Raw genomic sequence first — 25,679 nt, 5'->3', positions numbered from 1 at the left:
CCGAATGACTTACTGTTGTTTGCTTTCAGTGGATCTGATGGAAATAAAGGAAATTCGCCCGGGAAAGAATTCAAAGGACTTTGAACGATGCAAAGCAAAACACAGAGAAGAACACTGCTTCACTATTTTTTATGGTACCCAGTTTGTCCTCAGTACCTTAAGTTTAGCAGGTAAACTTGTTTTTTTCACTTTTCTTTTTCTCCTTAAACTGTTGCCGTGTTCAAACAAGGGGGCGTTTGAACACGGCAACATTAAACCTAACTACTAAACAGTCAAATACACTAATGAATAACAATGCAAAGAATATTATGATTTTTGACAGAGTGCACCAAATGCTTAAAGCCTGAAACCTTTTACTTGGCCCCTAATCATCTGCGAACTGACGCATTTGTAATGTTTTGCCATCAAAGTGTATTGTGTGAGACTTTTCCTTATATTGTCTAAACAGAACAGTTGTATAACTTGTGGATGTAGTACGTGAGTCAGTTGCCACAATATGTCTTGCACTGTAATGGCCAACACCTCTGTGTGTTTTAGGAACTTTCATGCTTGTTGTTTATCAGAAGACAACTACTGTTAAAGCACTAATAAATAACATGCCTCTTAGTATATACTTCTGTTAATATATCACTTCCTGAGATCACGTTGACAGATATACCAGAGGTTTTTAGCATAGTTTCTGATGTGCTCAATCATCTGTAGAACCTGGTTAAATCTCTCTTGTAAAGTTTTCAGTGCTGAAGAGCAGGGATGATGTTGACCTCTTTAAAGGCAGCAAAGGATCTGGCTGCGTTAAAGACGAGAGCAAAATACTGCCCTGGCATTTTCAGTATGGCCAAACAATATAATGGAAACAGTATCCATAGAGTTAGACTAGGTCTGTATCACAGAAACTTTCCTATTACTTATGAACAGGCTAATTTGAAAATGAGGTTATAGTTTGTGTGGGTGGGAGTTGCTTGATAATACTAAACCTCTTCTAAAGGAGGATTAGGGGACCACAAATAAAATTGGAAGGTGGTAAATTTAAAGTGAAGAGATTGATGGGAAATAAAGAAATGGTGCTTCCTGTATCTTGGGTAAGGCTTGGAGCACTTCTTTCAGGTGAGATTATTTAGGATGGCAAAGTGAAAGATTTTGAAACGAAAAAGGATATTGGTTTTTATAGTGCAGACTGAATATGGTTTCTGACTGATGGAGTTTGTGAAGGGATTCTATTCTGAAAAGTTTGTAATTGAACTCACTTTAGAATCATGCTGACGGTTTATTCACAGCGGTAGTTCTTTCTTTCTTTCCTGTGCAGAAATGTGCCTGTCCATTTTATTCATTAAAGTTGTTGCAAAATCTTCATAGGGAAAAAGAGGAGTGTTTTCCTAGGTACTGTAACACTAACGTACCTTCCTTTTTATTTAATGATCATTTTTTATTATAGAAACTGTATACTCCAGGTAAGCTAACAGAGCTTACATGTGTGTCTGAGAATTAAGTGCTTATAAATCACAGCTCTGGAAACCTTTCCAATCTGATGTGCTGGAAAGGTTGTGCTTGTGACAAATCCAGTGTAATAGATATCTAACTCCAGATCATTTAACCATTTTTGGATGAGGCCTGAGAAGTGAGCATAAGAAGCTATGCTTAAGTACATCTGGGCCAGGTACCTCGGATTGATTTCCTCTAACACCCCACGCAGCCTTCCTCCATGGCAGTTTTGTTAGAACTGGTTTAATTGAAGAATGCCATCATGCTGGTTCAGAGCCAGCATTCTGAAAAGTATTAGACTTTGCCCAACTGAAAGCTGTGAAGACAGTGTCTCATCCAAGGCCCCCCAAACTGATTTCAGTTTAATTGGCGTTTGCCAGGGAAAGCTGAATCCAGAATGCAGTCCACAATCTTCTGCTGTGCTCAAACATTACCAAGTGGTGGTGTTAAATGATACAGAGAACTGTTGTCCTCTTAAAAGACAGAGCTGCTAGGATTAACTCTGTCACCCCCAAATTTATGCTCTATATTATTAGTTCTAGAATTAGCAACATGAAGCCATGCAATGAGATTTATCAAAAAAGAAGGTTGACCTGCAGCTCTTTGTACTGGGGTTTGGCTAGATTTCGTAAGTTATGTCCTACTTTCTCACAGCATTTTTATCTTTCCCAGCTGATTCTAAGGATGATGCTGATAAATGGTTGTGTGGCTTGAATATCTTGTATCAAGAGGTCATGAGAGCTCCGACACCTGCAATCACAGAGAGGTATGCAGACATTTTTTCACATTGCGAGACTTAACATTTCTTTGGGATTTAAAGGAGAAAACCTGAAAGAAGTTTTTAAGGTGCAACCAGTGATGCTTGCCAGTTACCTTAAGAAACAACAACTTTCCAGTTAGTTGATGGGACAAAAAAGTCAAATGGAAATTCCCCATGCATATTTTTTTATATACATGCAATTGCACCCTTAGTGCTTCTGAAGATACCACACTTGAAACTACTTATGTTCAGAATGTGGATTGTCTTGACATGCTTCTAACACTGGTTCTGCAGTTGACTGCTGTTCATCACTGCTGACTTTTCTGTTTAAGGATGAACCACTATTACCTGTTTCATGGATATACTCTGTCCTCAAAGTCTACTTAACCAAAAGCATATTAACAGAACTTTGAGTCAGGAGCCTCAGCTGGCATAAATCATTGACTTGGTTGAGTAACTCTGGTTTGGGTTAGCTGAAGTCTTGGTCCACTGTAGCAAGCTACATTTTATAGTTCTGTTTGTTCGTTCTTTGGCTCCGTGCACACCCTTCCCTTTCCTGTATTGTTTATCTGGCTTTAAAATGTAGTATCAAGCAGTAAAAAAAAAGTACATATACAGAAATACAGTTACAAAACTGTTTGAAAGCTTAGATGCTGTGCTGAAAATATTTTTGCTTTGTCAAAAGACATGCAGTTTCTCATTTTTAAATGCTTCTGTTGAATTTCATCTCTAGATTTTGATATTTCATTTGTTATATTTTCCTTATTACTCTCAGATTAACTCTATTTTTCCCCCATTTTCCTCCTTTCCCCCAAGCTGGCTGAGAAAGCAGATCTATTCTGTTGATCAGACTAGAAGAAATAGGTAAGAAACTCTCTCTTTATGTTCTTTTTAATGAACTTTTATTGCAGGCCCTAACATAGAACTAACATAGAAATAAATATCAGGCAGTGTCATATGCATCCAGAGATGAGGGCTGCCCCAAGCAATAACATGAATTCTTTCCTGCAGGGGGTCAGAGCAAGAACAGAACAAGGTGTTTAGAGGGAGATAACAGAGATACTCATTGAGTGCACTGGGGGAGAGGAGGGGCATTGTTGTGACAGGGTAGTACTGTGGGAAAAAGTTCCTTTAACAGTGGGAAACCAAAGACATTTTTGATGATAGCTACAGAGAGAAAGTAAGTTAGTTGGAATGAGGACAAAAATTTTGGTTGTATGTTGGTTGTTTTTTGGGGTTGTTTGTTTTGTTGTGCTTTCTGAAGGCTTGCTGTGTTGAGTGAAATTCTTGTGCAGTTGGGCTAGATAACCTGGGTTTGTATCTTTGACACATATTCAGATAGGCCAGAGCATCACTGATGCTTTTCGTGTGAAGAGGTGCCATGGGCTGTAGGTTCTCACATGCTGTGTTGCTTCATATGCTTGAGTTTCAGGACTTTGTTTTAGCTCAGTGTGTGCAGTGGGTTTGCAGCTTTTGCACAACAGAAGGGACTTTCTAAATGTATTCAGCTGCACACTTCTGGTTAAAGTTGCCAGAACATGTGCAACACTGGGAAGAACATTAACCTTTTTTCTTCCATATATATTACATTACCATGATTTTGCTCTTTGTAATATTTATTTCTTTTCGAACTCTGGAAAAGAACAAGTGTTTCCTCTCATTTAGACCTTTTCCTTAAAACAAAATAGTGTGATGTGTCATTGTGTGAATAAGACTGTTATTGCAGGAAATAACACCCTTCTGCAGGCAGCCTGTGGCGTTTTGCTGCTGGCTTTGGTGTGAACCAAGACACAGTTCGAAGAATGGTGTTTTCAGAACTGCCCACAACAGTGAAGGGCCTTGACTGGATGCTGGCTTACACCTCCTGATGTGTTTTGTAAAACTAGCTCACAATTGAGGTGTTTCGGTGGGGGGATCATGAAGCAGAAGCAGATGTTAAGGTTCAGAGGCTGTAGCTGACAGTATGCCTGCTGAAGAGGTGCTGGAGCGTTGTTTCTTCACTGCAAGGCAGTCTGCTGAGATTTGAGGGGGTTTGCAGGTGGGGAGGGCAGTTCCTTGTTCTCCTGGTAGATGATTCATGCTTTTAGAGAACTTCAGGAAAGGAGTATGAGCTGAGCTTCATTTTGTTTAGTGCTGTAGTTTCTAGGGAGGTTGATTGTAAAGGTTAGGATTCCAGGCAAGTCCTATTTATTGTGCTGAGTTTTTGCCAGTGGTGATGAAGCCTCAGCTCTTTGTTTTGGCTTGTGCTCGTAAGCCAAAGTAAACTGCTTGTACTTGGTGTTTGGGGAGCAAGCAGAGAGCTCATTCTTGCTCCTACAAGGAGTTTTTTTCCAGAGATCTGGCGACAGGGCAGAAAGCCATTTCCTGACCTCTAATCTGGCTTTGGCATAGATTTTGGCTAAGTTCTTTCTTGTTTTGCAGTTTTCTCTCTGTGCATAGTAGAGATGAGGATCTCTCACAGAGCAGTTGATTCCATGGGCACAGTTGGAATACAAGTGTTTTTTTTTTTAATCTAGATGCTACTTGCTTTTGTTTCTTTCAGGTTACTCTGTTCTGATCCTGTGATTCCGTAGAGTTAATGGCTAATGAATTGGAGCAGGGGTCAAGGCAGAGCACCCTAGCCTTGTTTTCTTGAGTACTATTGGTACTGCACTGATGTCTTGTGAGCATCGGCTGTAGCACCTATAGATGTGTTTGTGTTTTCACCTCTTCCCTACTTTAATTTGCTGCTATTCCCTTCATCTTCCAGCCTAGAAATTGCCCTTATGCCCTTCACACATCCTGTTTTAATGCTGTGCCCTCCTTGAGTCCTCATACCAGTACCTGCCCAAAGTATAAAACTCTATATTAAAATACAAGGCCTAATTTCTGTTCTTTGCTATCCAAAGACAAATGGAGTAGCAGGCCATTGAAATGGAGCTGCATGGGATGGATTATCTGGTGTATCAACTTGGTGTTGCTGGGTGGATGAAGTCTTGCTCTTTCTTTTTTCTCCACCATCTTTACTTACTTCTAATCAGGCTCTCAAGACTCTTTGCTTATTCCATCTGTGATGCTGTTATTGAGCTGAGTGAGCTCACAGAGCCAATGGAAGACTTGAAGATTTGTTCTCCCTGCAGTTTTAGACTTTTTTTCCTGGCCTAACAAGTTGAATCATGATAACTGAAGGTTTGAGGAGCGTCAGAACTGGTCAGTGGAAGCAAAGGAGTGGAGCACAACAAGAGGGGTTGGGGTGACTTTTCTCACATAAGTGTTTTATTGTTTTGTTCTTTTCTTGCTATGTTTTCTTTTCTCCAGTATCAGTCTTAGAGAGCTGAAAGCTGTCCTTCCCCAAGTAAACTTCAAAGTGAGCAGCATGAAGTTCTTGAAGGATAAATTTGCGGTAATTACCTGTTAAATCTGTTTTGTATTATCCGATAGATGTTGATATTTTTGTTCAGGTTACTCTGGGTATACATTTTATTTTATTTTTTTTTAAATTACTGTGTATAGATAATTACATCATGTTCTCATTACTCATTAATTTCTAAGTTTGACTTTGCCTACATTTAAATCTTTAAGAAAATACAGAGATAACTTCACTCACTTCTCAGACACTACTTCATTCTCACTGAAGGTACAAGGCACCCAAATGTCAGGGTGCAAAACAAAAAGGACAAAAAAACAACAACTTCCCTTTTCCCCCCAGTAATAAAAAGTAATAATCCCCAAAGGTAAAGAAACAAAGTCAGAATGGAATTCAATGTGTGTGAGATGGTGGCAGCTGAAGCAGAAATAACTTGTATGCTGTGCAAATGCTGTGTAAATTTCATGGATTTCTCAACTCACTACATGCAACTTTCTGTTGTAGGAAATAGGTGCTCACAAGGAAGAGCTTAGTTTTGAACAATTTCATTTGTTCTACAAAAAGATCATGTTTGAGCAACAGAAATCGGTAAGTTCTTTAAGCAGTCTTCATAATGTTAAACTGATTGATCAGAATAAAGAGGGAATGCTATTCTTGTAACAGCAGAAGCATAGCACTGTGCTTGATGTATAGGCAACAACCACCATCAGCAATTGGCTGAAGATGAATAATGGCATTTCTATGAATAACTTTTCTTGTGAGATTTTTATGGTAAACAGAATGTCTCCATATTGAGTTTGGTTAATCACTCTGCTGATAGATGCAATGATTTTTCACACTTCTATTAATTTTGCACCACATCATTCTGTAAATCACTGGGATGTATCCTGAATATCAAACAATGGTTATTGTTCTCATTGGCTCATACTCAGATATTACAAGCAATGAGTGCAAAGCATGACATGCTTCAGATAGTGCTTGGGCAATATGAGTGCAGTGGAATAACTGAAAACTGTAGTTTTCTCATGTTAATTGTATAGTTTGATAAGGCTTGTGAAACCTGCATATATTTAAAGCCTCTGAAAGTTAGGAACTCTTTGTAACTGTGAAAAAGATGATTTACAATTACTTGCATACATATCTTTATTGACAATGTACGTATTGTTGATTCAACTTAAATTTGTTAAAACAGTGAAAAATCAGTGCCGCTGCCTTTTGGCAGTAGTGCTTTCTTGTGCTGCTTAAAAGTGATGCTGAAGTTATTTTGAACTAATACTCTCTATTTGCTGCCAGGGTTTAGGTTTTGGTCATGAAAATCTAGTTAATTAGCCTGAGTAGAAAGCTGAAGAGTAAAACACAGAATAAGGAGATTGTCTGACTTCCTTAGGCTCCGGTTATCATCCCTCGATGATAATTTCAAAGAAACTGCTCAGTTTGCTGAAAAACTGAGGTTTCCTGTGATCTCTTACTAGGTTGTTCCAAGCTGGAAACAATATAGATTTTACATTCAAATGAACAAATATGATGGAAGAGATGCAACTTAATTTTATGTGGGATATAGAGCAATAAAAGCTCCCCAGAAAATTGACTGGCCGTGTGTGTAAGGTGCTTTATCAATAGCAAATTTTCTGTTGCTTTCACATTGAAAAGCCTGATATGCGTTTGTCCACCTTGGATGGGAGTAGATAGAAAACGTCACGTCTCTTATTTTTCTTCTTACCTCCTCTCTCTCCCCACCCTCTTTTTTTTTTTCTTTTTTAAAGATTCTCGATGAATTCAAAAAGGATTCCTCTGTGTTCATCCTTGGGTGAGGCTCCTCATTAGTGTTATTTCTCCAAGTATACGTGTGGTTGCAGTGCTGCAAGAATTTTTTTAATTACATCACAGTTTTTTTTTGTTCCTGTGCTTTAGTAAGTGAAAAGGAAAGATGCATCATATTGTATTCAGAAAAGGGAATTTTTTAATGGAAGTACGTTGTGGATACTGTGTGGTGAATGTTTTCACTCAGAGGATGGTGATGTGACCCTGCACACAGCAGGGTTGATACTAGATCTCTGAGGTCCTTTTCAACCCAAGCCCTTCTATGATTCTTTCTGTGGTACCTTCCGGCTAGAAAAATGGCATAGACTTGAAGAAGCAAATTTGACCTACCTTCAGATCTTACTAAAAAGAGAATGGAACTTGTATAGGACAATTTGCTGGAAGAACTTTAGTATGGAGAGGGGTGGTGCACAGGCTTTGCCTGGACCCAAGCAGAATGCTGACACTAACAGTTTCTGCAGTTTTTGTGTGGTGGACTTGGAAAATTTACTAAGATGCATACATCATGAAAGGGAGGTCTCAGGTACTACTAGCATTTTGATCATAAATGAAACCAGTTTGTCTTAGTTTTGAATATTACATCAACAGGAGAAGGAGGTTTCTTTAAAAGTTGTCTCTGATTATACTGTGTATTTCCTCAGTCCTTGGTCATGCTGTGTGAATTAAACTTGGTGACACAGGTAGTAGTAAGGAATATTGCAGCTATCTCAAGGATGGGTACCAGATGATGCAACTTTTGTGTTCTATTACAGAGAAAGCAGCTGCTTTCTGTCAGTGCAGTTTGCATCTTGCCTCCTTTTTCAAGGTTTTGCCTTTCACAGTAGATCATCTGAATAATACACGGAAGGAGTTATTTATGGACATGGGTATCTGTGGTAATTCAAATAACGATCCTTCCATATGTCTCAAATAAGTGTAACAATACCACTGTGAAGTGAATGCTGTTCATTTGCTACAAAACAATGAACAGAGATTGAGTATTTCTCCTGACAAATCACTATCAGAAATATATCAAGAATTCAGGAGGTTTAAAGGCTCAAAATGCATTGGTGAGATAGTACAACATTACAAACCTAATCCACTGCCGTTATAAAAAGTTTCTTAGTGCTAGCTGCACATTTATACTGCAAATGCAAAACATAAATCCCTACCATCTTCTGCTATAACATCTGATGATGCTTTTTCTGTTGTTTCTTTAGCTTCACTTTTCCTTTCTTACTCCCTTTCTTTATTTTGTTTAAGAAATACTGACCGTCCAGATGCTTCAGCAGTTCATCTCCATGACTTTCAGAGGTTTCTCCTACATGAGCAGCAGGTGGGAAAGCTGTAGAAGCTGTGAGTTACTTTTTCTTGAGGTTGTCTCTCAGAATTATGTGTGACTTTAAAAACAACAGCAAAACAACCCACAGAAAAGTTATGTCATAGTATTACATTTAACATAAGTTCCAGGTCTTGGAAAGATTTCTCCTTATTCGTTGCTACTGAACTTCACAAGGACTATTGTTCATTTATGCAAAGACTCTACAGGTGCACTACAGGAAAAGAGGCAGGATAAAATAGAGCAGTGGTTTTAGCAGGTCTCCATTTAGTCATGTAGATAAACAAAAAAGTTTGGAAATAAACACTGCATGGTAGCCTGACCTAGTTATAGCTGTCACCATGGATACATCTGGGGTATTACCTTGTCCATGACCCCATTTTGTCAGCTCTTAAATAAAAAGCTGAGCTGACTGCCTACATTCAAGTTACTTTTCTTTTGAATGAGGCTAGTCTGGTGTTCAGTTCCAGCAAGCAGATCACGATGGATGCAGGGATTAGATCTGTCTTCATATTCTCTGATCTTATTTAGCACAGACACTGCGGAAGAAAAGTCATAATTCAACATATAGGCCAATACTTAAGGCTAGACATTCATAAAAGGATATGATGGAGTGGGTCTCAGCGGGGTTGGAGCTGATGATCCTTGAGGTCCCTTCTCTCCCAAGCCATTCTGTGAGTTCTGAGGCTACTGCTGGGATCAGTCCGTGTTCAGTTCTCTATCACTATGTCTTTTAGATAGCGTGGTATTTGCTAGGTACTGCTAAACGCCAGGTTTGCAAATATGATTGAAATGTGAGAGGTGCACTTCCTTTATAAAGTTGCTACTTTCTTTTTCTCTTACTTCACTGTCAAATTGCACTTAGAAGTGAAAAGAGATTATTGTTAGGGCATACACTCAAAGGAGGCCCCCTTTTCCTGTGTGTCTATATGTGTATATATGTAGTATGTAACTTGTGGGCCTTCAATCTATATAAATGTACTTGAGTGGAAAACTTTCTTCCCTCCTGAGCATCAAAGAGGAAACTGCGTAGATACGTGCATACAACAAAATGTATTGGAAGCAAGATAGCTGAGAGAGTAGTTAATTGTATCTATCTGTAGGCCCCTCTGTTATTTGTTGGATTTGATACAGCATCTCACCAGATCTAAAGTTATTTTCTACTTTATTGTTATAATTTGAAGGAATCTTGGGCACAAGATCTGAGTAAAGTCCGAGAACGAATGACTGAGTTTGTAGATGACACTATGAGAGAAACTGCTGAACCCTTCCTCTTTGTTGATGAGGTAAGATGATGATACTTTCTAATTGTTTCTTACAAGCATTATTCTTTCACTGCCAATTCTTGGTTTCTTAATGGGTTGACAGATCCTTTAGGATGCTTCTGCTACATTGTTGGATTTCTTTTAGTCTTGTATGGTCAAAACGTTTGAATTCTGTCTGTCTCCTTGTATTTTAGTTCCTCACTTACCTTTTTGCAAAAGAAAACAGTATTTGGGATGAGAAATATGATACAATAGATGTGCAGGACATGAATAATCCTTTGTCCCACTACTGGATTTCTTCCTCTCATAACACGTAAGTTTCCAAAAGTCCTGCTGTCTATCCCCATTCAAGCACCCTTGGCACATGTTAGGAGGAAGTAAAACTTTATGATATCCAGAAACAGATTGTCTGGTTGTGTGAGATCTTCCTAAAGTGTGGTGTAAATGTGGCAAAGACAGCTTCTGGGATTCCTTTCTCCTCTTCTCTTGCTGTCTTATATAGGCTTTGAGATACAGTCAAGCTCTTCTGCAATAGCCCTGAATCCTGTTACAAAATAAGCCTTGAGTTCAAACTATTCCAGAAATAAAATATTGAGAGAGCTTCAATTTTTCCAAGAATCGACAGCCTTTTTGAGGTCATGTTAACATTATTTGTACTGAAGATAAAAATGCTGTAATAAACCACTTGTCCTGTGGGAAAATTCTGTACTAGTGTTGTGATCTGAAGGGCATCTGGTTCAGTAGAATCCAGCTCTTCTGTAGCAAGTTTTTGAAAAAGATGTCAATATAATCAACATACTGCCTTCGTAACTTTGCCTGGTGAGGGAGTGGGAACTGATTGAAATTAATTGCCAGTGTTCTCTTGCAATTTTCTCTTATTTATTTAGATATCTGACAGGAGACCAGCTTCGAAGTGAATCCTCCACAGAAGCTTACATCAGGTGTCTTAGAATGGGATGCCGATGTATTGAGTGTAAGTAATGAATTAGTGGAGTGGTTTATAACACGTTCTCCTTATAAGCACTGTTTCTCTTGTTTACTAAAAAAGAAAAAAAGAACTGAAATAAAGAACTATGTGGGGTGTTTTTTGGTTTTGTTTTGTTTTTCTAAATTGAAGTTAGTCACATGACAAACACCCATTCCCTACGTTGCTTTTGTCATGTCTCACTATTACCCTGTATACTTGCTTGGTTCTTCTTCCCTTGGAATTCCAAGACAGTCTGTTTAAATCTCATCTCGCTGTACACAAGCTATTCAATCTTGATCTAAAATATGAAAGCGTAAGATTTAAATTTGGATTGCTTGTTCAGTGTAAATGGATAAAAAGTTTATTTGCCTTCATCATCATACAGACAACCCTAAATCTCAAGATTTTCATAATTTGATAATATGTGTCAGCCTGTTTAATTTCCTTGCAAAGTAGCTGATATCTTGGTGTTGTTCTCCACTAACTCATTATCCTTCTTCACCCCTGTATTTGTTTATCTTTTTGAAAGGTTTAACTAGAATTTTGTTATTTTACCAGTTTCTTGATATTCTAGTTTCTTGGTCAGCAATAAATTAACAAGATACCCCCTTCGATTTGAGAAATACAAAAGCATGTCAAATTAGAGCTTTGGAGTTAAAGTTACCAAAAAAGATAAGCTTCTAGTTTGTTGGGATGTATTTCCCCAAGGAAAGTAAAAAGACAGATAGCTGCCTGAATTCCCCTTTTCCAGATTCCCAGGTCAGAGTGCTTTGTGGAAAAAATTGTATTGTATTTTCTTGTTAGTGCTCTTAGTGAACTTAATCGCTTTTCTGAGATAGATTAATTCATCAAATAGAATATTTTGTTAGAACTCAGTGTATGACTCTATGCGTGAAACGCTCTGAAGGACTGGATATACATTATATTCTTTCTACTGCTTGATGTCTTAATTTTTCCTCTGCTTGTCTTTCCTAGTGGACTGCTGGGATGGTCCTGATGGGAAGCCCATCATTTACCATGGATGGACACGGACAACAAAGATCAAATTTGATGATGTAGTACAGGCAATCAAAGATCACGCTTTTGTTACATCTGAGTAAGCTTTGATTTATTTTCTTTAATGTTGTTTTTGAATGATTTTGATTTTCCTGAACTTATTTCATCTGTGATTTAAAGAAAAAAAGCAATAAGGGAAGAATGAAAGCCTGATCTTCCTCTTTATTGCCAAATACAGATTCTTTTTAATTGATTCAGTTTTGAGAAAAGTGCTGCTCCATAGTGGTTTACTGTTGGGGAAGGCAGTTTATACCTTAAAAAAGTCCCCTTCTTCTTGCTTAGATCTTCTTTTACTGAATTGAAATGTGAAACTTCAAATTCTGGATAGTATGTCTTAAACAAACAAAAAACAAGAAAATGAGAAGTGATAAGCTGCTTATCTATTGGCTTGCTTGTAGGGAAGATCTTAGAATTCATAGATTCATAATTCATAATTCCTGAACTGGCAATGTGAGTTTAAATCTGCACCTATGATCTGTCCTTCTTCTAAACCTTGTGCTAAGATGTCCTTAACAAGAAAATTGTTATCCAGCAATTGGGAATGAGAGAGGAGTATCGGTCTTCTGATTTTTCTCTTTATCAACTGGACACAGAGGACAAGGATTATTTTCTTAAACACAGCAGGCATACTTGTGTTAATGAAAACCGTAGTTCAAGTTGGTTTCATCAAACCAATAGTGTGGTGTGATGCTTTCCTACATTTGTTAAGGGATAGGCTTCTCAGGAGGAATGTCAAAGTATTTTCTGAATGTGCAGGGAGAGAATGATAAAAGCCAAAGCTCATCTGGAGATTAAAGCACTGAGAAATGTGAAGGACAAGAAAAACTGCTGCAAGCAGAACTGCAAGAAAAGGAAGATTTAAGAAAACTGAGCCTTCTGCTGAATTGAACAGGAGACTTACAGAGAAGATTGAAGTATTTTGTCTTCTTTGCCTTGGTTTTCAATATTAGAGTCAGAGCACATGATATCCGAGGGTAGGCTCACAGAACTGTTTAATTTAGAGAAGAGATTAATGAGAAAGACTGGTTGCTGTCTTCTGACACGTAAGAAATATATGTCCTTGCAGCTATTCAGAACTTGGTTGGACAAAGCTTTGAGCAGCCTGATCTAACTTAGGAATTGGGCCTTCCTAAAGAAGGGATTTGGAGTAGGTGATTTCCAGAAGTCCCTTCTGACCTTATGTGTTATGACTACTCCTTTTGTCATCTTGTTTTCTTTAAAGATGTTCTTTATTTGAGAGTTGAGATAGGGTGGTGTTTTCCTTGCCTTCTCAGTTGAGGAAAGAGGAATGACTTCGTTTGTCTGTTTTCTGCAAAGATACCCAGTCATTCTGTCAATCGAAGAGCACTGTAGTGTGGAACAGCAGCGGCACATGGCCAAAGTGTTCAAGGAGGTATTTGGGGATCAGCTTTTAATGAAACCTGTTGAAGCTAGTGCAGATCAGCTACCATCACCAACTCAACTGAAGGAAAAAATCATCATCAAGGTGAGTTTGTGTTGTGTGCTAGTAGATAAAGTGGGAAGATGAGCTGGGGCCAGAGTACTACTTTTGAGTTCACAGCTTAACTGTTAGTTTCTATTGGTGAGACAAGAAACCCCATTCCAATTTGCTATATTGTATGGAGTTCTGTAAAAATGCATGCATAAGTGCTTGATGTTAGTTGTCTTTGCAACAGGTGTTGATAACTTATGTGCAAGATGGAGTGTCAGCTCTTTTCTAAAGGTCTTCCACCTTCTGAAATGTCGTTGTTAAATTTTAGCAGGAGTTTGTTGCTGCAGAGGCTCACCATAGGCTTCTTAAACAATTAGTGATGAGCTTAAAAATACTGAAAGTATGTTCTTGAATAGAAAGTAGGCTTAATGTCAGCTGTTTTTTCAAAGAATGCCTGACCTTCACATGAAACCCAAAGTGCTTGCAGGCTGCAGACATAAGCTGTCAGGATTGCTTACTTTGCAAACTGCAAAAACTGATTGGCTTTTACTAACTCATACTGATATACATATACAATGTAGTGAGCCACTTCTGAAAGACTGCAGTGCTTCTCTTGGAAGGCATTCACTGTGAGGATGTCTTACCTGCTAGGCAATACTGACGTTTTACTTGGTAGGCTTGTGTAACAACATGAAGCATATAACTGAAAGAAGTCTTCTTGGACTGAAACTGTGATAGAACGTTTTTGAAAGGCAAAATTAGGTGGATAATCTGAGGCTGCTCTTGATCTTTTCAGTAAAAGAAAAGTTGCTTTTTGCCTATGTTTTTGTTTTCCAGCTCTTGTCACAGTACTACATCACATGCATTGAACTGCAGAACAGAAGAAGCAAGGGTAGATGGATATAAACCTAGTTCTTTAAAGTAGGACTGGAAATGATAGCACCCCACTGTGAGGTGCAGAAGAGCAGGAAGTAGAAAACCTAAATTCATGTGTTTAGTTTTCTCTTATCTCTGTTTTTTTTTTTTCTTTCTCTAAACTGTCTTTTATTACCACGCAATGCACAGAAGGGGAATTGTGTAGGCACATGAATAAGTAACGTGACAGACCTGATTTAAAGGGAATTTCAAACTTTGCATGAGAACATCCATATCATTCTTGCCTCTCTAAAACAGCATGAAAGACTTTTTATAAGTAGATCAGCACCTGTCTGTAAGCTAGTTGTGTTATTTGGCCTTTGCCTGGCAAATGTGAGTAAACAGAATCAATTCCTGCTGCAAGGGCCTGTGGGAGTTTTCAAATAAGCCTCTCAAATTGAAATCTTTCTATATTAGAGTTTGCAGAATTGAATGTATTTAAGAACTACTCCCTACGAGAGGATTTATCTTGTCATTAACTGCAATTTAAGTATTTGATATTATCTTTAGCGCCTCGAGCCACTGTTTTTCACGAGCCCTTTCAAGGTAGCTGTTGCTGAGCCTTGCCCTTCAGCATAGCTTGCATTGTATTGTTCCAGCGTGTAGTTTAATGCGAGTGTACTGAAAGCACATTGATCACTTATGACTATTTCTAATGTACTTTTAAAGAAAGAACGTTCTTTCAAGAATGAAATGACAGAACTTGCAACAAGTACTGTTCTCCAGTGTTTTGTGTTTGGTTTTTTTTTTGCTCTTCTTGCAATGGCCAGCCTTTTCCTTCTTTTACAGCCTTCTTTCAGAATAGTCCAGCTATTGCAATTTCATCTGTTCAACCTTTTCTACAAGGATTTGCTCTGTGGGCTGTATTTGATTGCCTTCTTCCCTTTCCTGTCATGCCCTGTCATAAGCTTTTCATTGCTGTGTTGGGATTGTCTAAAGCGTCATGTCATCATTTTTCATTGTAACTGAGGATTTTTTTCTGTGTGTATATAGCAGGAGTTAGATGTGAAATACTTCTCAAGGGTACTGACTTGTGCTTTTCTGTCTGCCAAATTGTGTGCTGCACGAAAACCCCATGAACTTTAGTAGCTATGAATTGAAAGCTGTTTTCCCCTACCCCCTACAAGGACTGGTGCTGTTCTTGACCTTGCAGTAACTTGACCTTGCAGTAACTTGTCCTTTTTGTTCATCCATCTCATATCCTTCATTCTACTTGAATAGATTTGGGCTAAATTGTGTAGCACTATTCAGGTCTTTGCTGGGTTTACCTCTTTCTGCACTGGTGTAGAGTGTGCTCTATAGACTAGGATTTAGATGACAAGGAGAAGAAAGTGGAACTTATCCCTTTTCCATAAAACACTTTGCTTCTGATAATTTTTGTTCTAGGACTGTGTACTTCATTTTAATTTGTTTGTTTGTTTTGTTCTATATTTCCTGATCTGTGTAGATTCTGTCTTATCTTGTTCTTATTCCTCGTTATGCAAGTGTCCCCTAAGGAACTGTAAGCTTATCAGACTGTTTCTTCATTGCTTGAATGATACCTGTACTATCTTTTAAGTCCTTGTTTTGAGATTTAAATCTTAAAGATAAATTCCACTACTGTTACATAAAGCTTTGTGGAACAGCTGCTGTTCCGATAAGACTAGAAGAAAGCTGAGCAAAGGAGAGAGATACTTCCAATAATACTGAATATATGAGATTGTGTGATCGACTTCACATGTAATTCTGTAGGACTGTATTTATACACTAATTTTTTTCTTCTTCTCTTTAGCATAAAAAACTGGGGCCAAAGGGAGACATTGATGTGAACCTGGAAGACAAGAAAGAAGAAAAAAAGCAACAAGGAGAACTCTACATGTGGGATGCAATAGAACAGGTACAGCTTATACGATGTTTGCTATGGTTTGCTACTATGTTGTGTAATACTGGATGAAGCATACATGAGTTTTATCAGTATTTGTATCCTGAGTTCATAACACGTGATTCAGGGGACATTTGTTCAGTGATGGAAATTGTCACTTAAAGTCTGACTCGTATTTTATTAATAAGTTTTAATCTCTCTCAACTTTTAGCAATGGACTCGGCACTACTGTGCTATTGCTGATGGAAAGCTTTCATTCAGTGATGTCATAGAACAGAATGCTGATGAAGATTCATCTAAGGTGATGGCTATTTTTTATTACTTGTCTTCTTTTTAATCTCTCCTTTTGTCGTTTACAGATCTGTGTTTTTTTTATGTTGACATTATTGAAATTAGAGAGAATCTCTATCTGAGAATATGAGTATCTGCAAATAAGTTTTTAAAAAGGGATCTTTGCCAAGGTACTCCAGTTATCTCTATATTTAATTTAAAAATATATATGTATTTTTTCCCTTGGCTAATTGATGACATACAAATGCTGAGTACAAAGACAATCAAAAGTAATTTTGATAGTTAAATGGTAATGCTGATGAGTCTGCTGACAGTCAGAGTTCTTATATGCCTTTGGCTAAGTGTTATTAATTAGAAACGGACAATAAAAATTCTTATTTTCTGGTCTAGGAGGTAAAACGTACTGAACTGCACTTAAAAGAGAAATGGTTCCATGGGAAAATGAAAGAGGGGAGAACAACTGCTGAGAAGCTGCTCCAAGAATATTGTGCTGAAATGGGTGGCAAGGATGGGACGTTTCTGGTTAGGGAGAGCGAGGCTTTCCCTAATGATTGCACCTTGTCATTCTGGTATGGTGGTTGTCATAAAAACTTTGTATGAATTTTGTTTATCATATGGCGTTGCATAAAAATACGTATCTTGTAAATATGCGTTACTATCTGAGGGGAAGTAGGAATTAGTAGTTTTTATTTATTAGAATGGTACTGATAGGATTTGAGAGACTATTTTCTGCATTGAACTCTGATGCATGGAATGGCGCCTTATGGCAGAGCACGCTCTACTTGAAGAGCTGCACTTATCAAGGGGGGACTTGGCTGGTCTGTTATATTTTTCCTTTTCTCACGTTTCTGTTCCTCTGTCAGGATACAGGATTTGTTACTTCTTCTATGAATGGGCCAAAACTTGATCTTTTGGTTTTGGGATAAGTTACGAGTTTCCACACTGATCCGCCATTCCAGGCTCATGGCCTTTATTAGCAGAGATTTATCTTTTCAATGAAAGTATCCTGTTGGGGAAAATAATAATTCTCTGTGATAGTTTGCTGGGTGTGGTTTTGGTTGGTTAGTTGTTCTTTTTGTCTTTTAGGTGGATTTCTGAGCCATCAGAGTTGTCAGAGTAAATCTTGAAGAGTGTGTTTGCTACATTCTGAACAGCTGTGTACTGACAAATAGTATTTTGGGGATTGTGATAACACTTGTCACGATTTTTGTAGCTGTTGCTACTTTGGTTATTTTAAGAGATACTACAGATTTCTTGCCTTTTCGCAAGTTTACCAAGTAGATAACTATTAGTGGGTGAGGAAATGCTTAAGAGCAAAAGCTGTTATAATGCCTTTCTTTTTCTCTTATCCCCCCTCCTCTTTGCTTCTTCAGGAGATCAGGTAGAGTCCAGCACTGCCGTATCCGCTCTTCAAGTGATGGGGACACTGTGAAATACTACCTGACAGATAATGTCACTTTTGATAGCATCTATGATCTCATTCAACACTACAAGGAGGTCCACTTGAGATGTGCTGAATTTGAGCTGCGTCTGACTGATGCTGTGCCTAATCCCAGCCCTCATGAAAATAAAGAGTACGTACAACAGAAGGCAAGCAGAAGGGTTGTTATGTTACAGAGTATTTTGCACTTCTTGTATGATCTTGGATTTTTGCTTAGAGGATTCTCCAGATTCAAGAACATACCTGCATGTTGCTTGCTCATGGATGCTAGAGATAAACCTCCTTGAGAGATGGTGGATAAGATCACTGACTTTGTCAGAAGCTGTTAAAACAAGGCAGTCTCTGGGAAAGCAGTTTTGATAACAATAGCTAGAAAAATCAGTGAGAACTGCATTGCTGTGGAAGTGTGTAATCTCTTCCTTCTCTGCTTAGTGATTTATAGTACTCACTGGGTTAGGTTAGATATTTAGTAGTTGACTGTGATGTAGCAACAGTTCTATGCCATCTGGAAACTCTTATAATTGTGGCAGTGGGCCCAATAGAGTTGCCTTTCCCTAATCCTCACTTTCAGCTGACCCTTGTCAGAAGTGGTTAGGCTGACTTGGCCCCAGGCTCATTGGAAGTGGTGTAACTTGATGTTTATTTCTGGCTGGTATTTACCTGACATGGATCACAGGCAGAGCTTACTCTTGTCTGATGGAAGAATACTCTCATCACTGCCCTTTGATCTGTTTTCTGTGCAATCACAAAAAAGAATTCTCCTGTGCTTGAGAAATATTGATCTATGACTTTAAGCTTCTCAATCCCACTGTCCACGTCACCAGCCATGATGTTAAATAACACTAGTCCCAATGCTGACCCCTGAGGGATACCTCTTGTCGCTGATCTCCACTTGAACATCAGGCAGCACCTCAAATGCAATCACTGAGACAATTCTTTATCCGCTCAGTGGTCCATCTGTCAAATCCCACGTCTCTCCCTTTTAGAGTCAGATACCTAGTAGGTTTAAGGAGAAGCCCAAATACAGATAAAGGAAAATGCTATGTCAAAACTGTGATTGTAACTACTGAATGGCAGATGAGAAGTAGAATCCAGTAGCTTTGTTTTGGGAAGAAATGCTGATTTATGTTTTACCATTGCAGGGGGGCAAACTACTCTGCCATCTTCTTGATGGTTTAATCCAAAACAAGCTGTTGTGTTAGAGTATTTTGTAATAAGATGCTGTTGTAGATGGCAAGGTGTGGAAAATTGAGTGAATAATTTTTCTTGTAGTGTTAGAGATTCTGTTGTTAGTAACGCTACCTGCTAGTGTTATTGAATTACATTAGACAAGCTTTATAATCCTCTTTTCATTTTGATTTTTGACTGTTGTAGTTGGTACTATAGCAACTTGAGTCGAGGAGAGGCAGAAGACATGCTGATGAGAATTCCTCGAGATGGAGCCTTCCTAATAAGAAAGAGAGACGAGCCTGATTCCTTTGCCATGACTTTCAGGTAAGAGAAGACAGATGTGAATACATTATCTAGTAGCCAACAGTGTTCTAGGTGAAGTTTTTTGTTTGTTTGTTTGTTTTCTACTCTCATTTAAAAATGATCGTTTATTTTTTGAATCATAAAGTCATGCTGTCAAATTCTGACTAATTAGTATGGCTGATTTGTATAGCAGACCACGTGTGGTCAAAAATGTGTGGGAAAGTGTACAGCAGTAAACTGTCAATGGAATAAACCTTAATAACTTTACAAAACTGGGCACCAACTGTCCCTTTTTTGCAGTGCAGAGCTGCGCATGACCCTTCTTTAATTCCTTGACATTCCCTGCAATAGAGCACTGTTCTGAATTTCTGGTGCTGGTTCAGCCATAATTCTAGGTTCTTATCCTCTGGAAATTCCACCCTGTCATCTAACTGACTTAAATCCGTTCGGTATCTGTCAAAGCAGCACTGTTTTCTATCTATTTGTAGGCTTTTATTGCCAGGGAAAATATTTTTGAAACTCTGGTGCCTATAACAACATTAATAAAAAGTATAGAATTATGGTATTCTCCATTGTGCCTTCAAATCAAATTGCGTTTGAGGTGAGTTTGACTCATTGCTTAGGGACAGCGGCAGATCAGCAGCAGTGGATTCTGAAGGGACTCTCAGCCTGATTCTAGACATTAATGTTTGTCTGAAAGTGACAGAATACCCCTGTGCAGAGGAACAAAATAGGGAAATTTAATCTAGGCAAAAACATGGATTTTTCCCGAGGCCCCGTACGTTGTAGAAAAGTCAGAATATCTTTTTGTGAATTTAATCAGGCAAATGGCATTCTATTTGAATAAAAGATGTTTTGGAAGAGGGAGAAACTATTTCACACGATTAAGATGCATAAAGCAATTTTAGTCTAGTTTGCAGCACTGATACTTTCTCTATGCCAAGTACCAGCTCCTTCAACAGCACTTATACTTGTTTCACAGAGCTGAGGGGAAGGTGAAGCACTTCCGAATTCAGCAAGAAGGTCGCCATTTTGTGCTTGGAACGTCAGCCTACTTCGAGAGTTTAGTGGAGCTGGTAACATACTATGAGAAGCACCCTCTGTACAGGAAAATGAAATTGCGTTACCCTGTGACTGAGGAGCTGCTGGAGCGCTACAGCACAGTAAGTGATGTCCTTTGTATGAGTGCCAAGTGCTTTAGCAGATGCAGTCCCAAGTCTGGGTCTGGTGGAGCTGGGTTTGGTTCTGGCTGTGATCGATGTCCTTCAGGGAAGCTTAAGCAGTCTGTGAAATCAAGATAGTCACACTGATTTCTCTAAAATTTTGCAGACGTGCGAAGGAAAAAGCCTCATCTTCATTAACAGGGTGGCTTCTGCTTTCCTCATAATTTAATTAGAAAAGCTCCTCCATGAAATGGGAGGTACTGCTCTGTTTTTGATAATAGCCTCACCTGCAGTTGGCCCTCTCTTCTGTTTCTGGAGTAGGCAGAGATCTTAAAGATCAGAAGGAAAAGACTCTGCTGTGCCTGTCATCCTGGACAGACAGTAGCATTTACTTCACCACTTCGGAGCTTTCCCTGGGTGGTGGCCTGCTGCCTTTTGTGGTTAAATGTGAGAGAGACCTCTGAAGGATCACTCTTTGAGATAAGTGTGAGGAAATTTCCCCTAGAGATACTTGTCTGTTCACTGACTAAAAAGGGAGACCGGATAATTAGCTTAGGATAGATGCCTGCTTTCTGGATGGATATATTTCATGATGAGAGAGCTTCAAACAGGTAACTGACTTTTGAAAAGCCTGAGATGACCTCGTCTGTTTTCAGATGTACGGCTATTGGAAGCTGCAGGGAAAAACAAATTTGCCATCTTTCAGGAAATTCAAGTCTGTTTTTTTTCTGTCTCTTCTGGAGAGCCTAAAAGGAGCAGAAAGAATTTTAGACCTCGTGATTATTGTTAATATTGATGCTCAGCTGTGTTCAACTATGGAGATGGGGAGGGAAGCCAGACACCTTTCTTATGATCTTCAGTTTGCATCTCTATTGTCAGAAAGGTATTTTTCTAAGTTTTCATGACTGTAATTTAACTCTTTTCCTTTTTCCCATTTTTAGGAAAAAGATATAAACTCTCTTTATGATGTCAAGATGTATGTGGAACCCAGTGAAATCACCCCTACAGTGGTATGTGTTAGGAGAGATGGCCTTCATGTCCTCTCTTAGACTTCTGTAAACAATGAGTCCTGTATTGATTCACCCATATTGGAAATTTAGGCACTTCTTGCTATTTAGTCTATGGAGGTGGCTTGATTTGTACATGTGCTTATTTAGGTGTGCTCCAAAATTTAATACCAAGCAGCCCAGCAAACATTTCCTTGCCTCTAATTCTTGTTATGGTCTCCTCCTTGATTCCCTTAAAAGTTTGCCTGTTTGGTTAATTCAGTGGCTATAATTTTCTTTTAGCCTTTTTGGCTGATGTATTTACATTGCTACTAAAGAATTGGAGGGCTAATAAACTCAAGATAAAGCAGTGATTTCTTCTGCTGAAACTAGATGTCTTCCTAAAGGAAACGTGAGCTGATGTGCATTGGAAGTGGAAGCTCTCTGACTGTATACTTCTAAGCCTATCAGCTCCAGCTGTATATGAATACCCGTAATGGTGATGGAAGATTGACATTTCACTTTTTCTTTTTGCTACAGTAATTATGTTGTAGTGCTTTTCAAAAACCAAACAAAACACTTTTTTTTTCAAGCTGATACTTGATAACTAGCAGTTAAGTAGCATTACTTGCTTCCAACAGTGGGTGTCACTATGGAGCTTTAGTACCGTGTTTTCCGGGCATCGTAACAGCAACAGAAAAGGATCCAATTCCACCCTCTCCTCCACCTCTTAAAAACAATAAAATTGCATTATTGATCATTTTATGACCTGTCCCCCTGGATGACCTGTTTGCTTTGTTTCTCTTAAAGCCTCAGAGAACAGTGAAAGCCTTGTATGACTACAGAGCCAAACGAAGTGATGAATTGAGCTTCTGTCGAGGAGCTCTCATTCATAATGTCACAAAGGAAACAGGAGGCTGGTAAGGACAAAGATTCCTCGTAGGAGAAATCCTAGTGACTTACTGGGTGGGAGAGAAAGATTAAACTTTGGATAGTGTGCTTTTAAAAACATGCCTCTTGTTTGATTGCTACTTATTAAATGTGGCCTTATAAATGTTAATGCTGATATACTAAATGAAAGCCAGAAACATCAGATGCAGATCTCCTGTCTTTTGCATAGTTTGGCCCTACAGAACTAGCATCAGTTTGCAGAATCTTCATCATGGCAATGTATCCCCTATTTCTCTGTTACTACTTTAATACTTCCTTAACACTTATGTGTTCTGAGAAGTCATGCATCTATTACCTTTATCATCATTACTGTGTTTCTTTTGGTCTGTTTAGTACTTCTCAGGAATGAAATCCATTTTATTTAGTTGTCTGTATAGTTTCCACTCATAAGTGGCTTTGTTTCTTAGCTGCCTTGCAAATTGCTTGGGAATCTAATATTTCCCTGTAGTTTCTGCAGGGCAATCAACCACATAATAGTATTTTTAGTACTGGAGGGGGAAATGCCTCTTAAGTCATTAATTGCAGTATACAGTAGCTGTAATCCCTCTGAAATGATCTGTTACTGCAGTTAATGATCACTTTGTTAGATCTTGTAACTACTTCATCGCTTATATTCTTGGCAATTGTCAACTAGAGAAGCTATTGTTGGATATTAATGACCAATTTCTGGAGGATTATTTCATAGAATCATGGTATCATTTCCTCATTGATGGCCTGTTGAAGCACTTAAACTATTTTTTTCTCTGTGTATGCTTTTTGTCTTAAATTCAGGTGGAAGGGGGATTATGGAGAAAAAGTCCAACACTATTTTCCATCTAATTATGTTGAAGATTTGTCATCTGATAACTCTGCTGAGCTTGAAAGCCAGGTGAGGTTTAGGTTTGTCTTCTGTGTTTCCCGAGAACACACTGCCTGCTGGGAGTAGGAATCTGGTTTATGGATGCTTTGTTTAAGGGAATGCAGAATAAAGAAATGAATGCATTCTTCACTGTTCTCTGTGCTGCCAAACATTTTTGTCAGGATGTCCATCAAGGAAAACTGCTCAAGGAGATAACTGATTTGGTTCTGTTTTCCTGTATATTATACCAGTATGGATTTTTATTTCAGATGGCTTATCTAATCTATAACTTGCCTGAAACTTAGAATTAGTTTGCCTTTTAAATATTACAGTGCATGTGCTTTCAATGAAAGTGTAAATAGATTGAGTGGTGTGTATTTATTATTTGTTAATGCTCTGTGCAGAAGGCTGTGTCAGCTGTATCTCATGTCTTTCACAGATCATTGAGGACAATCCACTAGGCTCTCTGTGTCACGGCATCTTGGTGCTAAATACGTACAATGTTGGTATGTACTTTCTGATTTGTATGTGTTGACTCCTGAACTTTCTGTGCTGAAGTGGATCCCATCTGTTTAGCATAAAATAACTGGCTTTGAAAGCTATTAGTATTAATGTAGCAAATACTATCAATACTTTAAAACATTCTGAGACTAATTGTTCAGTCCCATATTGGCCAATAGCTGCTGCAGCAATTCAACACTGACAGCATAGAAGAACTTCTGGATTTTAGTGTAAACTTCTTGCTACTTACCTGACAGTGAAAATGCCACAAGGGAAACACAAAAAGCCTTTTGTCTTCATTTTGGAACCTAAGAATCCAGAAGATCCGTGTGTTGAGTTTGCAACTGATAAAGTAGAAGAGCTGTTTGAATGGTACCAAAGCGTCCGTGAAATCACATGGAAAACTGCAGAAGAGGTATTGTTAAAAATATACCCCTTTATTGGTTTTTAATACGTACTGCTGTAAGTTTACAGTAGGACTTGTTTTATACCGCTAAACCTTGCTAAACTACATACCTAGTCTATGTACCTGTACTACTACCTCTACTTAAAAACATTCTTCGGGACTTCCTTTTCCTGCTCTGATGTATTAATTTACTTCCCTGTTGTCTTTTTTGGTATTTAAGAACTCTGACATGGCCAAAATGCCCTTGTGTTGACTATGTTGAAGAACACCGTTTCCTTCGCTATTTCTACTCTTTATTATTGAGTGGGTGTTATGAATGACAGAAAATATTTTTCAGTATCATGTTGGCTTGTGCTATTTATCTTTCATCTGGAGTGGCAATATTCTCAGGGTCGTGAGAATCCAATTTCTAGCAAGCAAGTTGGTGCCTCAAGCAGAGGGGGCAGCAAATTCAGCAAGAGGAGAAACAGCAGGAACTGCTGTTGAGGGAGGAGAGATGTGATTCTTATGACAGGCTTCTGTTTAGAAATAAAAATGAGAAAAAAGAGAAACCTGGCCTAGAAGAAGTGTCTCTAAATGGGTTGTTTTTCATAGCACTTCAGTGGCTCTTCAGGAGCTTGGCAGCTTTCTCTCCCTCTGTATGGTTAGGAAAGTATTAAACAGCCTGCATTCAAAGATGCCTTGAACTCATTTCTGTCAATCAGGAGGCTTTTCTCAGTGTAGCCTCTTGAAATCCTTGCAGCATGGGGAGAGAAAAAAGGCAAGGAAAGGCGTTCTGTGCCACTATAATTAAATTTTGGGGAAGGAAAAAGTATAATGCTGCACTATGACACAGACATGTTTGTATATAAAAAGGCTTCCCATAACTTGTTCATTACTAGCTCTCCTGGCTGGGTATTTCTGGTGTGTTATGTCTAAAAATGAGCTCAAGACATCTGAAAGTGCTCCACTGCTACATGGAGCACTGTGTACTGTTGAGCTATGTCTGGGAAACCAGTAAATCACTAAGTACAATGACACTTGTGTTTACAGGTTTGGTTTTTTTCCCCAAGTCTATTTCAGTTCTTAATGCTGTATTTCTCTTTGCTTTTCTTAGACTTCAGTGTATATTCTCCCTGATTCAGAGAAACATTCTAGCATCTCATCAGCTTCTCTGATTTTCTTTCCTCTTCAGTTCATCTTGTTGAGACAGTTCTTTTGGAAGACTTCCTAATTGCTGCTGCTTCATAACCTCTTGTACCAAAGCTAATAGCTGTTTGATATGGGGCTCTTCTAACATTTTCTGTCTCGTAATTGCTTCTTGTGTCTGAAAAGCCTCCAGCCAAAACATCTCTGCTCAGGGCAAGTCTTGCTGATTTCAGTAGCTTCTGGTCTGTGGCTGCAAGGACTTTGGCTCAGCTTCCACATAG

General features: G+C 38.5%; 1 protein-coding gene across 3 annotated transcripts in view; it reads left to right on the top strand.

Moving 5' to 3' along the window:
• Positions 1–25,679, top strand: part of PLCG2 (phospholipase C gamma 2) — a 55,751-nt gene that overhangs the window by 17,114 nt on the left and 12,958 nt on the right. For 2 of the 3 annotated variants that reach the window (XM_072346268.1, XM_072346267.1), the window contains exons 3-25: positions 30–170; positions 2,152–2,245; positions 3,056–3,103; positions 5,537–5,621; positions 6,090–6,173; positions 7,349–7,392; positions 8,649–8,721; positions 9,909–10,010; positions 10,184–10,302; positions 10,877–10,962; positions 11,932–12,052; positions 13,330–13,498; positions 16,131–16,235; positions 16,432–16,521; positions 16,902–17,080; positions 17,885–18,085; positions 19,327–19,446; positions 20,408–20,588; positions 21,530–21,598; positions 22,385–22,494; positions 23,297–23,393; positions 23,803–23,869; positions 24,122–24,279. In XM_072346268.1, coding sequence (XP_072202369.1) covers positions 30–170; positions 2,152–2,245; positions 3,056–3,103; positions 5,537–5,621; positions 6,090–6,173; positions 7,349–7,392; positions 8,649–8,721; positions 9,909–10,010; positions 10,184–10,302; positions 10,877–10,962; positions 11,932–12,052; positions 13,330–13,498; positions 16,131–16,235; positions 16,432–16,521; positions 16,902–17,080; positions 17,885–18,085; positions 19,327–19,446; positions 20,408–20,588; positions 21,530–21,598; positions 22,385–22,494; positions 23,297–23,393; positions 23,803–23,869; positions 24,122–24,279 — 2,543 coding nt within the window. Of the gene's footprint in view, positions 1–29; positions 171–2,151; positions 2,246–3,055; positions 3,104–5,536; positions 5,622–6,089; positions 6,174–7,348; positions 7,393–8,648; positions 8,722–9,354; positions 9,399–9,908; positions 10,011–10,183; positions 10,303–10,876; positions 10,963–11,931; positions 12,053–13,329; positions 13,499–16,130; positions 16,236–16,431; positions 16,522–16,901; positions 17,081–17,884; positions 18,086–19,326; positions 19,447–20,407; positions 20,589–21,529; positions 21,599–22,384; positions 22,495–23,296; positions 23,394–23,802; positions 23,870–24,121; positions 24,280–25,679 lie in introns of those variants that run through there. The other variant, XM_072346269.1, reaches the window with a different exon arrangement.

This window comes from Excalfactoria chinensis, chromosome 11, assembly GCF_039878825.1.
Source record: "Excalfactoria chinensis isolate bCotChi1 chromosome 11, bCotChi1.hap2, whole genome shotgun sequence".
Lineage (NCBI taxonomy): Eukaryota > Metazoa > Chordata > Aves > Galliformes > Phasianidae > Excalfactoria > Excalfactoria chinensis.
This window is presented reverse-complemented; position numbering and strand designations above follow the sequence as displayed.